General features: G+C 35.1%; 1 protein-coding gene across 3 annotated transcripts in view; it reads left to right on the top strand.

Moving 5' to 3' along the window:
* UBE3C (ubiquitin protein ligase E3C) overlaps positions 1 to 14,850 on the top strand; it is a 169,342-nt gene that overhangs the window by 108,977 nt on the left and 45,515 nt on the right. For all 3 annotated transcript variants that reach the window (XM_036760064.1, XM_036760065.1, XM_036760063.1), the window contains exon 18: positions 4,644 to 4,891. In XM_036760064.1, the coding sequence (XP_036615959.1) occupies positions 4,644 to 4,891 (248 nt within the window). The remainder of the gene's footprint in view (positions 1 to 4,643; positions 4,892 to 14,850) is intronic.

The raw sequence follows: 14,850 nt of genomic DNA, 5'->3' as shown, positions 1-14,850 counted from the left end.
AAATTGACTCTTTAGACAGTTCTCATTTTTTCATCCTCAGTCTCTTCATAATTTCATTCTTGGGGATTTCATATCCCTTCCAGAATGAATTTCCCTCTAGAATTTTAGTCTTTCCTCCAAATCGCTTGAAATCTGCTCTCCCCAAATTTTGGGTTTAGAGCCTATTTACTTCTCTTTCATCACAAACCCTAGGAAGTGATCATTTCTCCCAAAGCTTCTATAATTTCTACCCACCAGCCAGTTCACATGCATCAAGTATATAATTTCCCTTTCTTGTTCTTCCAACTTTTGAAGAATGAAATTTTCATTAAAACAAGTCAAGATGTTTTTGAGCATTTTGAAAGAGAGTAAGTTCCTTCAGCTGCCTGTATAATTGAAATCTGTTATCAAACATTTCTTGCCTGTGTCATATTTGTGGCCTGTTTTCCCAAATCCTCTTTCATTTTCTCATTTTCTATGTCTATAGTATATACTGATGACAAAATCATGTCTCTTTGTCCCTCCACAGGACATTTTTGCATTTACTCTTTTTGCATTTTGCTCTTTTTCTGTTTCCTGAATTTCCTCACATGGCTGCTCTTTAATATACATTGATATTCCACCACACTTTCCTTGTTCCTTTTCTTTTGAATAAAGTTTCCATAACTTGGGAATTCATGGTACCAAGTTTCATTGATACCTGTTAGGTAAAATTTGCCTGCTTGTGGCCTCTAGTTATTTTTGCATGTGGCTTTTCTCTGGTCATTTGTCTATAGACGTCCGAGGCTATGAGTTTTATTTCTGGTTTCTTTTTTGGATTTTATCTGTTGTGAATTTCTGTCTTCTTGACTGCTGTTCCTTTTTTTTTTTTAATTATAATTTATTTTTAACATTAATAAAAACATTTTTTTTTTACTTTCATGGCCTTGCTATACCAGATCTAAAACTGTTTTATAAAACAACAGTCATCAAAACTATTTGATACTGGCTAAGAGAGTGGTGTTTCAGTAGAGTAGGTTAGGTTTAAAGACACAGTAGTCTATGACTATAGTAATCTGCTACTTGATAAACCCAAAGACTCCAGCTTCTGGGATAACTTAATATTTGACAAAAACTGCTGGGAAAACTGGAAAATAGTACAGTAGGAACGAGGCATTGACCAACATCTTACACTGTATGACAAGATAAGGTCAAAATGGGTACATGATTTAGACATCAAGGGTGATACTATAAGCAAATTAAGAGAGCAAGGAATAGTTTACCTGTTAGATTGATGAAGAAGGGAAGAATTTACTACCAAACAAGAGAAAGAGAACATGATGAAATGCAAAGTGAATAATTTGGTTACATTAAAAACACTTGCACAAACAAAGCCATTGCAGCCACGATTAAAAGGAAACAGAAAGCTGGGGAACAATTTGTACAGCTAGTGTCTCTGATTAAAGGCCTCATTTCTAAAATATATAGAGAACTGTGTCAAATTTATAGGAATACAAGGATATGAACAGGCAGTTTTCTGGTGAAGAGATTAAACCTACCTATAGTCATATAAAAGATTTTCTAAATCACTATGGAATAGAAAAATGCAAATTAAAGCAACTCTGAAGTACCACCTCTTACCTGTTGGATTGGGTGATATGATAAAAAACGGAAAATGATAAATGTTGGAGAAGATATGGGAAAATCGGAACACTTATGCATTGTTGGTGCAGTTATGAACTGATCCAACCATTCTGGAGAGCAATTTGGATGTATTCCTAAAGGGCTATAAAACTGTTTATACCCTTTTATCCAGCAATATCACTACTAGATCTGTATCCCAAAGAGATCATAAAAAAGGGAAAAGGACCCACATGTGCAAATATATTCTAGCAGATTTTTTTGTGGTGGCAAAGAATTGGAAACTTATGGGATGCCCATCAATTTGGGAATGGCTGAACAAGTTGTGGTACGTGAATATAATAGAATACTATTGTGCTGTAAGAAATGATGAGCAGGTAGATTTCAGAAAAACCTGGGAAGACTTATATGAAATAATGCTGAATGAAGTGAGCAGAACCACGAGAACTTTGTACACAGTAACAGCAACATTGTGCAACAGTGAGCTTTGATAGATATGGCTCTTCTCAGCAGTGCAGTGATCTAAGACAATTCCAAAAGACTTATAATGGAAAATGAGAGAAAGAATTATGGAGTCTGAATGCAGATAGAAGCATACTATTTTCTCTCTTTTTTCCTCACTTTCTGTGAAGGCAAGAAATGTTCTATCATTTATACATATGAAATCATGCAAAACATTTCTATATTAGCCATATTGGCCCAAAAAAAGACAAGAAAAAAAAGTGAAAAGATTATGCTTCAAGCTACATGCATACTCCTTCAGGTTTTTGGAGGTGGATGGCATTATTTATAAGTCCTTCGAAATTGTCTTTGGATCATTACTCTGTACAGTGTTCATTTTCTTAGACAAACATTTCATTTCTGAAATCAGTTTTTCTCTTCTGTCTCCCTTGCCATCAACGAGTAGCTGCGAGGAAAAACACAACATGTTGACATTAGGATCTTGTTTTTTTTGTCCAAGATTCTATGAAATAATGAATGAATGAATGAAGGAATGAATGAATGAACTAGCATGTGCTAGTCTCTGGAGATGCAAACACAAAACTAAGACCATGGGAATTTCTGTTCTGCTAGGTGTGATATGACAGCTATTGGAGAGTAGAGACCAGAGAAAGGAGTTTCAGTCTAGGGAGTCACAGGGTTTGTGAGTAGAAAAATAAGACAGTCTGTTGTCTCATCCTTTCTACTAGATCTCTTAGGTAGTATTGATTTGACTACTGTTCGCATAACAAGTTGGTAGTGGTTGAAGACAATTGGCAATTATGTTTATATAAGTGTCTGTTAGGCTAATGGGAAGATTTCTTTGCTGGGTAGACCCCTGGTTTCTGGTGATTAGATGTATGGGATAGAAGGTATGGTTTGGGGTCAGACAGATAGAGTGGGTATGATTTTTCCCACTCACTCCATAGAGGAGTGTGTGAGATGAATGAAACTGTTCCAGAGTAGCAAAATGATCTTCATGGACATGATTGCTATTCTGCTGAGCTTTGCAGTTCTTCAGGTTGCTACTGGGTGAAGGACTGTTGGACAGGAATTGCTCCAAAAATGTAAACCAGTGTGATAGAAAGCAGGTTTTGATGAGCCCCTTACACCATGTACCACAACAGACTCTAAAGTAATCATAGATTCTTAGCTGGAAGGGACCTCATTGATTACCTCTTTCAACCCCCTCATTTTAAAGATGAGAAAGCTGAGTCACAAAATAACTACTGATATTTATATAACATTTTGAGGGATTCATAGTGGTTCATATACATTATTCCATTCTAACCTCATAAAAACTCTGTGAGGTTAATACTAAGGAAATTTTCATATCTGTTTTAAAAAATCAAGAGCCTGAGCTTCTGCAGTTCAAGTGTCTAGATCATGGATACATACTCAGTAAGTTTGAGTAAGCATTTTAACCCTCATGAGTTGAAGGCCTATACTTCTAGCGTCTTTGCTACATTGAACGTTGTGAGTTGTTGTAATTTGCATTCTTACTAGTAATGTTTAATACAATTTTTCATACAGTTGTTCATAGCTTTAAATTCTTTTTTCTGGAACTATTCTTTTGATCACTTAAATAGCTTTTGTATTTAAATTATATTTGTATCAGTACCATTTAGAATTTGTATACCAAAATTTTATATCAGAAATGGCTGCTGTAAAATGTTTTTCCCCTATACCTTTCTCTTCTCCAAGTTGTGCTTATTTTTTTTTTATGCAACAGCCCTTAATGTTAATTTAATCAAAATTGTATATTTTGTATTTTGGAGGCTACTCTCTTCTTTGTTTCTGAATTCTCTCTCACCAGAGTTGTAAAATATGTAACCTTCTATTTTCCTGTTTGTTTTTTTGTAATGTATTAATAAAACTGGAAAAGTATTTAAAAAATGCAAACAATTAATAACTACATATAGAAGTGTCTCAAACCCTTAATTATAAGAGAAGTACACATTAAACCAATTCTGATGCATCACTTCACACCCAGTTTGGCAAAGAAGGTAAAAAAAGGTGGAAATAGCTGTTTGGATTGGTTGTGAGTACATTTTTATATCAATATTCTCTTAGTAGAGCTATGATTTAGTCCAGCTGTATTGAAAAATTTATAATTTTTATAAATGTTTTATTTGTACTTGTAAATATTTAAATAATTCATATATATTGGCAATTAATAATTTTTTCAAAATGTTTGCATTGAAAATTTTTCCTACAGTGTTTCAGAATGCTTTTTTTATTGAGTAAAAGAGATTATATAAACAACTCTACCTCTTGTCATTACTTTCTCTTTTGCTAGGGTCTTTTTGTTCTGTCCCTACCTGATTCAGTCTTACTGTTCATTCAAAAATGCTGTTTTTCCCACTTTTTTTTTTAACATTTGTGGTGGTTATACTGTTTTCCTATCCTAAACTGGGAAAATTATTTTCTTTGTATTAAGATGCTGTTTGGGTTCATTGTAATTTTATGATTTTTCTTTTGCATAAACTGTCCTGATGCATTAATCTGTTGGGATTATTTTCATTTGTTCACCTGTTTTTTTGTTGTTGTTGTTTTTCTTTTAGAGCCTGATTTGAAAAAGCGGATTCGTGTGCACTTACTTAATGCACATGGCCTAGATGAAGCTGGCATTGATGGTGGTGGCATATTTAGAGAGTTCCTGAATGAACTACTGAAATCAGGGTTTAACCCCAACCAAGGATTTTTTAAGACCACTAATGAAGGGCTTCTGTATCCTAACCCTGCTGCACAGATGCTTGTTGGAGATTCTTTTGCCAGACATTACTACTTTCTTGGCAGAATGCTGGGAAAGGTAAAGAATTTATTTTATATTGGAATAAATATGAAAACCTGTGTTTGGGAAATATTTTCTTGGAAAATATTGGGTTTCTTTGTTATTGACCCAACCTATAGATTTCTGCTTAAAATGAAGCATTTTTGTCATTACCCTAGATTTATATGAAATACTAAAATGATTGTTATTCAAAAATATTTAACTTCTTTAGAAAGACTACAATCCATGAAAACTAGAACAGAAATAGCCCATGTGGTTGTCATCAGATATGTTCAGTTTATATGCTAGTGTGATAGAAATAATGTTCCCCTTCACCTCCAAAATACAAATACATTTAAAAATACATTTAAAATTTCAAAGAATGATCTGGTGCATCCATATATAATAATTAACAGACTCAAAAAGTGTTCATTTGCTGTTACATAAGGGTACTTCTCTGGAGAGTCAGCTCAGCTTTGCATAAATGTATAGAGGAATCAATTAATAATAATTTGTTTCTAATCTAATTCATTACTGTATGCCACCAGATGATGCAGCTTCTGACCTCAAATAGCATATATTTTTTGAGATATGTTAGCTGCATGACCTTAGACTAGTCTTACATCTCTGTACTCCCAGGCAACTTTCTTAAGACTATTAATTGCAGAAGAGTTGCAGTCTGCATTGATATTGGGTCTTTACTCCCTGGGATATTCTTACTACAGTGATGCCAAAAGTCTGTGCTTTCTTCCCTCCCCACTCCCAAGCACTCCTCCCTACCCCCACCTCACCCCCAAACAGCAAAGAAAAGAAGGAAAAATTAACCGTTGTCTTTAGCTATTTTACAGCGAAGATATAGGTCACTGGGATGCAGAATTTTGTCGCAGTTTTGGCAGAATAGGTTGGGGAGGGTTGTTATTCTTGTGGTTGTTTTGTTTTTGGTCATTGGGGGTTATCGGGTAAGATATAGGCAGTGTTTTAGAGTAGAAGTATGACTTGGAAGACAGAGGACCTGGGCTCAAATCCTGCTTCTGTCACCTGTGTGACCTTGGGCAAGTCATTTCATTTCTCCGAGTCTCACTTTCTTTACCTGCAACATGATGTGGTTCAACTAGTGTTTGAACTTGGCCTTTAAGGTCCTTTTTGGTTCTAAATCTGTGACTCAAAAGGAACTGGATGTAAAGATAAAGACGAGGCCATGTTGTATGCTGGGTTTCTAACACTATCTGTGTTGTTAGTAACAAGTCACTTAAGCTCACTGATTGGGCAGGGCGGTGCTGGTTATTTTTCTTTTCCATTTTAAAATGGAGATAGTCATGCCGTATTTTTCCCTTTAAGGAAAATGCTTTGAAATATAATTACCCTTATGTTCTTCAGAATCTTGAAGTACTTTTGAGATTATTAAAGAAAAATTCAGTTGTTTAGTGTAGTTTTTCTTATATATTAAAATAAATTTTTTTCTGATTGTTTGTAAAATAGTCTTACATGGATGATTTATATGGTAACTGATATAGATGCTTAAGGTAAAAGCCTTGGTTCCCAACCTTTTCAAGAATGAAGGATTTATAGACTCCTCTAGCTCCCCTTCTCTTGCAACATTAAACTTCTTTTTTTTATAGATACGATTTGTGTCTCTTTGTGTAAATACATGGTAAAAAAAATACATTGTTAATTCATTAACACAGTTTGTATATTACAAGTCACAGCCATAGGCACATGTATGATCTAGACATTGAGTCTATCAAAGTTTTTTACTGAGACGGTTGTGCCTCTGTTTTGGAACTTTCTGAGATTGGAAGCCTAATGTGCATATGGATTCTTGGACCCCTTGTTGTGACTCTTAAGGCCCACAATCCCACAATTTTGGCAATCAAGTGATTTAAAATTTTTCATTTCCTCACAATTTTGGATAAACTAGAGTTTGCTATATCTTTTTAGTCAATGTCTTATCAATTGGAGATTAGACTAAATTCCTTAAGTTTATTTCTTCATACAACTTATTCTTAATTTCAGGTTTTACTCAGTAGAATCATTTATAATAGACTTGCCAGTGTAGTTATAGTACTTTATAAAATTTGTTATACAAGTGAGTTTATAACACTTGATATGTGAGGATCGTTTGATCCTCACAAAAACTCCGTTGTGTAAGTATTGTAATTCTCATTTTACATCTAAAGAACCTGCAGATCCAAGAGGATGTGTCTGTTTCTCACTTCTTTTTCTTCTCTCTCCGGGATTGGTAATATAACACTGTCTATTTTCCTTGTCTAGTTCAAATTGTTACTGCATAACTGCTTCTTCTGCTACATACTTACTAGTAAGTGCTCATCCAACTTCACTTGAAAACCTCTAGTAATAAAGAGCCACTATCTCCGGGGTAGTCTATTCCAGAACTCCATAAACTTTTTCCATTGACCACCCCTTCAGCTCTTCTTAAACTGTGGTTGTGACCCACAGATTAAGATCTGCTGGTCTATTCTACTTTTGGATAGCTCCATTTGTTAGGAAGTGTTTCCTTACACACAACTTCATTTTGTTTCTTTGCAACTTCTACACACCTTATTCTTCCTTATGGGTCCAACTGTACAAAGTCTATTATGATAGCTGTTATATTTCCCTTACATCTTCTCTCTCCATACCGAACATAGTTGTTTCTTTCAGCTGATCCTCATGTGAAATGAATATGAAACTGTCACCATTTCTCCCTCCTCTGATCATTCCCTGGTTTATCAATGTCCTTCCTAAAATGTGTCATCCATAACAGAATACAATAGTACAGATGTGGTCTGTACACAGACAGACCACAACTGAATCGTGTTTCTCTTTAATTGTCTCATTTACAGATGTGACTGGCAATAGAGAGTGACCTGACCCTTTTTCCCATTGACTGCATTTAAAAAAAATTTTAAACCTGACCGAAAATTGGCTCTTCAGTTTTTTATGCCCCTATCTCTTCCCTTGATTTCACAGGCCTCATAAACACACTTTTAGCCTTTACTAAAGTAGCCTTTCATTCTAGGAACCCACAAATTAGAGAATTGAGATGCTTAGAGGATCCTGTGTTATCCTGATTGTGTTTCCACAATACTCAAATTGTTTCTTTCTGGCTGCTTGCAGTATTTTCTCCTTGATCTGGGAGCTCAGGAATTTGGCGACAATGTTCCTAGGAGTTTTCTTTTTGGGATCTATTTGAGGAGGCAATCGGTGGATTCTTTTAATTTCTATTTTACCCTCTGGCTCTAGAATATCAGGGCAATTCTCCTTGATAATTTCTTGAAAGATGATATCTAGGCTCTTTTTTTTTATCATGGCTTTCAGGTAGTCCAGTAATTTTAAAATTATCTCTCCTGGATCTGTTTTCTAGGTCAGTGGTTTTTCCAGTGAGATATTTGGTATTGTCTTCCATTTTTTCATTCCTTTGGTTCTGTTTTATAATATCTTGATTTCTCATCGAGTCACTAGCTTCCACTTGCTCCAATCTCATTTTTAAGGTAGTATTTTCTTCAGTGGTCTTTTGGACCTCCTTTTCCATTTGGCTAATTCTGCCTTTCAGGGCATTCTTCTCCTCATTGGCTTTTTGGAGCTCTTTTGCCATTTGGGTTAGTCTATTTTTTAAAGGGTTGTTTTCTTCAATATTTTTTTCAGTATTTTTTTGGGTCTGCTTTAGCAAGTCATTGACTTGTTTTTCATGGTTTTCTTGCATCATTCTCATTTCTCGTCCCAGTTTTTCCTCTTCTTCTCTAACTTGCTTTTCCAACTCCTTTTTGAGCTCTTCTATGGCCTGAGACCAGTTCATGTTTTTCTTGGAGGCTTTTGGTGTAGGCTCATGGACTTCTTCAGGCTGTATGTTTTGGTCGTCTTTGTCACCAAAGAAAGATTCCCAAGTCTGAGACTGAATCTGGGTGCGTTTTTGCTGCCTGGCCATGTTCCCATCCAACTTACTTGACCTTTGAGTTTTTCGTCAGGATATGACTGCTTGTAGAGGAAAGAGTACTTTGTTCCAAGCTTGAGAGGATGCGCCATTGATTTCAGAGCTATTTCTATATAGCCAGCTCTGCCACCCTAGCACTCCTCCTTCCTCAAGAACCACCAACCCGGACCTGACGCAAAACTTCAGCAGGCTCTGCATTCCTGCTCTGATCTGCCACTTAATTCCTCCCACCACGTTGGCCTGGGGCTGGAAGTAACTGCAGCTGTAGTTCTGTAGCTGCACCTCCCCCACTGCCCCTAGGGCGGTGGCCGAACCTCGGAACTCTGTCCCCCGCAACTTTTCCCACTAACCAACTTTTCCCACTAACCGTCTCTGTTGTCTTTGGTGTTTGTGGGTTGAGAAGTCCGGTAACTGCCACAGCTCACTGATTCAGGGTGCTAGGGCCTGTCCTGCCTGGCTCCTGGTCTGGTTGGTCCTGCTGCCTCCCACGCTGAGCTCTGCTCCGCTCCACTCCGTGGGCGATAGGCCTCTGACCATCCAGGCTGTCCTGGGCTGGATCCCTGCTTCCCTCTGCTGTTTTGTGGGTTCTGCAGTTCTATAATTTGTTCAGAGCCATTTTTTATAGGTTTTTGGAGGGATGTGGTGGGGAGCTCACGCAAGTCCCTGCTTTCCAGGCGCCATCTTGGCTCCAGTCCCGGAAGTTGGAAGTTATTAAAATTAATATGTTAGTAGAATCATAGAGTTAAAGTTGAATGGGAATTTAGAAGTCATATTTCATTTTACAGAAGAAGAAATTGAGCTCCAAATTTTGATATGAGTTGTTGAGGGTTACTTGGGTCATAATTTCCTTCCAGGTCCTTTGATTATTAATAGATTACTCCGCTACATAATGCTGCCTTCCATATATTTAAATACAGAATAACAAAAACAAATGAATTTGGGGAGAGGATGATTTCTATTACAAAAAGGTACTTTCTTTACAGAAGGGAGTTGTAATGGGACCCTTGAAATTGCAGATTTCCTTAGTGCTGCATTCATTACTTATTTATCTTTCATTCATTACTGGAATTTATTTGGTGGTTATTTGGGGAAAGGAGAAATCTCCCGTAAAGATCTGCAAGTAATTGAAAGTTATATTTGAAGACTAATATAACTTTGAAAGTGTGGTTTAGCCATCCTCTTAATATATCTGATTTATAAAAATTCAAAAAATTCTGCATATACTCTTCAGGAGTAATGTATTTTGTATAATACCTCTATGTTGAGCTAATATTTTTTCTTCCCAGTTTAAAATTGCTCATTACAGAAGAAGCAGTGTCCATTCTGTTAGGGAATTTGTGCTAAGGACTGTAACCAAAAAGACTTTTGTAAAAATAAATATTTTTTGATCATATGATTACATTTCACCTATGATGTAAACACTAATGCTTACCCCACGATTGATTTCCAAAGGTGAGTCCTTTTTGACTGATTACTACCCATTAGGTTGTGAGCCCTTTGAGGACAAGGGACTGTTTTTTGCCTCTTTTTGTATCCTCAGAGCTTAGCAGTGTCTGATACTTAAGTTTTTGTTGTGATACTTGACAAAAGTCAATAATGTGGCTTAGAAGCTGGGAGATGAAGAAGAAAAGCCATAACACAACCAGATGCAACAGATCATAAATTTGCTGGAATGAAAGATACTCAGGCCTTAAACTGCCTATGTGAAAGTGGACTAACTCAGTTGAAAAAATAGAAGATGATAGTAACAGGATACATTTTTTTGAGGTGGTATGGCTAGAATAATAAAATCCCTAGGATGACTTGCCAATTTGAAATTTATATATTCTCTGCACATTAACATAAAGCACTACTGGAACTCTGATTACTTACAAAGTGGCTTTTCAGAAACAAAAAAGGTGATAATTGTGAATAAATTGAAGGGACATAGCAAATTAACTTTTTAGATTGCAGCAAAAGAAAACCCTTGATTATTACTTTATTGAGTATTATACATATTCGCCAAAGGATAAAGTGACAGTGCTATTAAATAACTTTCTCTCCCCTCCCTCCCTCAGGTGTGTAGGCACCTCTTTTGTGGCATGTTTGCCAAACTGACGAATTAAACAGAAAGATAAGGCACGTCCTTGCTGTTCAATAACTGCCAGCTTTATGGTCTAAGTTAAAGACCTTATTGAATACTCATTCATCCATTTCCAAAGAATGCTTCCATTTATCCATTTGCAGAATATTATTCAAAACCTGCAGTACATTATTAAAAGGTTCTTTGTAAATAAATTGAACCTGCTACAAAGGAAGCAATTTAGCATCCACAGCAATTTAATATTTGTATAAAAGTAAAATGTAAACACTGTAACCCTGGTGAGTTATCTTACATCTCACACTATCAAAAAATAAATAACATTAAAATTTTCATAATTTATTTAAAATAATAGGTATATAGGTAGTCATTGCCAATCCAAATTAATATAATTTCAGAGCTATGTGGGTTTATATGCTATAGTATGTTAGTTAGCCTATTTTATCATCTTGTTCTTTATTTTGAATTTAATTCTCTTTAACAATAGTAGATGAAAAGTAAATGATTTATTGTTAATATTAAAGCAGTTTCCCTAGGAATTATAATTATTATTCCCTTTGATTCAAATTTTGCCTTTATGCTTAGAGTCTTGATTGCACATTACTTTAAAAATTACTAAATTATGAAATTTTAGAGGTCTTTTATTTCAGTAGTATATTGAGAGTCATAGTTACTTTGTGGTCTCAGAAGTTCTGTCTTTTCTTAAAGAGAATGTTATTCTGATACTGGTAGAGTTAAAACCTTTTCCACATATTTTAGAAATATTCTAAGATAGAAGTACAGTATTTAAACTCTTTAAAACTAAACGTTTTTTGATGGTTTTCTTGTAAGCCTATGATATTCTCTTTAATATTGCCCGTAGGGAGAGGCCTAACTAGGAATTAAAGTTATTTGAACTACTGAAGAGAAGTATAGCCCTTCCTTTTGTTGGCATAACCTCTCCATCAACTCCCTGTAATCCTTCCACAGAGGCGTGGGTCAAAAGTTCCTTATTATATAAAGGTTGATAATCTCTAACTTACTGTAATAATAGATCGTATTTAAATAGTGCTCTTAAGTTTTACAAAGCAGAAATTACGTTAGTTTATTTCTATTCTTTGAAGAATAATTGTAATATATTCATAAACATTGGATAAAAATGTGTTTGTTTGTTTTTTAGTATTTGCTACCCATATCAAATCAGAGTTTTATTATTATTTAATTGGGCATGATCTATAGAGTAGTGCTGGATCTACCAAGTTCTAGCTTTTCATCTTTCTCCTAGTTAGCCAGATGTTACAAGGATACTTAGTATACTACTTCATTTGTTAATCCTGAATGCCCTTGAAGAGTTTCAGGACTGGAAACAATCAGATATTATCAACATCTTTTTATATTTTTGATAAGTTGAATTTCTTACACATTTATTCCTTACATGTTTTTATTCCTTGCACTTTAAAATAACAGATAGGAGGAGGTAATATCCATAATTTGATAAAGGACCATAAGCTAAAGATAAATACCTGGCTGAAGATAAGTATTTTGTCTTGAGTTCATCTATTTTACGCACAACCATGTTGCCAAATTAATTTTTTAATATGACGGTTTGATTACACTCACCTTCTGAAAGCTTACGTTTTGACTAATTGTTAAAAAATTTTAACATTTACTGTGTGGTCCTGTTCTAGCTATTATCTAGTAGACTCAGATACTGTTGATTGAAACAATTCACATTTTTCTAAATATTCTAAGAATTTATAGTCAGTCAGATTCCTGTAGAATGTTCACCAAGTAAATAGTGTACCTGAAGAATTTTTTGAGAACAGTATCCTATTGTTATTATGTATTTAATATACTTAGTGCATTTCAACTATGACAATATCAGTTTAATAGAAGTAGGCGAGAATGCTGTTGTACAAATGCTAGTGCTTTTATTTCAGTAGTTTTCATAGGAACCTGATGAATTATGGCCTTAATGATTTTACTTGGATATTTATGTCATTTAGGTAAATAGGTCCTAATGTTTTTTTAGATAGGGTCTAAAAAAGAAAGTTCCTGGTTCATGCAGGGGTGAATCCAAGAAGATTCATTTGTGAAGAAAAAAGGAATGCAGTTTGTGCTAGAGAAAAGGTTAGCAGTAACAGCTGAATTAGCCATTTAAAAAAAATCCTATAGTCTTAAGATTGAATGAATATTTAAAATGGCATTCATTTGATTATAGAAGTAGATTTATACTTTGTTTGGTTTTCAAACTTAAATCAGTGTCACTTGGTATTTTTAATATTAGATACACATGGTAGCTTGCCTTACTGTGTAACTAGCATGCCTTTAACTATGGCCAGTACAATTTCTGTCCTTAATGATCTGATTTGGGAGTTATGTACAACTCTCACCTTTCCAAGAATATAGCTGTTTTCTACAGTTCTCTTCTGTTTGGTCCAAATGCTCAATTTTACATTCTAGCTGCCAAGTCCAGACCGTGTTAGCAGGATTACTTACTTCCAACTTGCCTTTTGTTGGGCCTCGAAAAAAGCACATAAACCTTGGGAGCTAGCTTAATATAAAATGGTATCGTTGGTATTTAAAACCATTCACAACCTAGCCCCTTCTTTGCTTTCCAGTCTTTTTATAATTTATTCTTCTCCATGGCACCCTATGATTTGGCTGCACTGGAATTCTTGCTGGGTCCTCTCAAACAACACTTTGTCTTCCAGTTCTTTATCTTGGTAGTGCCTGTCTCCTAAGCCTGGAATGATCTATCACCTTGTTATCACCTCCTGGCTTCCTTCATGATGTAGTTCACATCCGACTTTCAAAAGGACTCCTTTCTCTATACCTCCTACCCCTCAGTGGGAGCCTTTCCTCTAAGATTACTTTCCATTTAACTCTTCATATATATTCACACTAAATAGTTATTTGCATATTATCTCCCTCACTTGAATGTGAACTATACTTATCCTAGAACGATCTTTTTAAAAATATATAATGAAAACATTTGTTTAAAACCAAAAGTAGGCATCATGTGCACTGGGGATTCACCCAACTCTTTATCATTAAATATCAATAATGCAAGCATTCTTTTGATATAGTTCTGTAAATTATAGCAATAATAATAAGATAAAGAAATTATAGATGCCAAGATAGGCAAAGCAGAGATACACATGGCTTTCAGGTAGTCCAATAATTGTTAAGTTTTCTCTTCTCAATATATTTTCTATGTCAGTTTTTCTAGTGAGCTATTTCACATTTTCTAATACTTCGTTCTTTTGATTTTGTTTTATCATTTATGTTTCATGGTGTCATTTGTTTCCATTTGCCCAATTCTGCTTTTTAAAGAATTAATTTCTTCAGTAAAATTTATACCACCTTTTCAGTTCTCTGCAATCTTTTACAATTTGGCCTATTATATATTTTAAGATGTTATTTTCTTCAGTGTTTTTTGTGCCTCCTTTACCAAGCTGTCAACTTTTTTTCATGATTTTCTTGCATCACTCTCATTTCTATTCCCAATTTCTTCTCTCTTTCTCTTGTTTGATTTTTAAAATCTTTGTTGAACTTTTCCAGGAATTCTTTTTTGTTCCTGAGGCTAATTCATATTTTTCTTTGAGACTTGGGGTGTGGCTGGTTTGGCTTTGATGTCTTCTTCTGAGTTTGTGTTTTGATCTTCCCTGTCACCACAGTAATTTTCTGTGGTCAGTTTCTTTTTGTTGTTATTTGTTTACTCATTTTTCCAACCTATTTCTTGACTTCTAACTTTATGTTAAAGTTGGGCTCTGCTCCCCAGGGTGGAAGTGCCACTCTTCCAAGCTTCACATTTTTTTTAATGCAGCTGTTTTCAGAGCAAGTGCTAGAGGTTTCTAAGTTTTCAGTTCTTCTAAGGTGGTATGATCTAAGGAGAGATGTGGTCACTGTTTTTCTGGCCTGCGCTCTGATCTGTGAGCAACCACAAGCACTCTTTTCTACCCTGAACTGTGACCAGGGTCACACTTCCCTGTGGTCACAAGCTGT

This window comes from Trichosurus vulpecula, chromosome 5 (assembly GCF_011100635.1).
Source record: "Trichosurus vulpecula isolate mTriVul1 chromosome 5, mTriVul1.pri, whole genome shotgun sequence".
Lineage (NCBI taxonomy): Eukaryota > Metazoa > Chordata > Mammalia > Diprotodontia > Phalangeridae > Trichosurus > Trichosurus vulpecula.
Note: the sequence above shows the minus strand (reverse complement) of the source record. Positions and strands in the feature narration are given on the sequence as shown.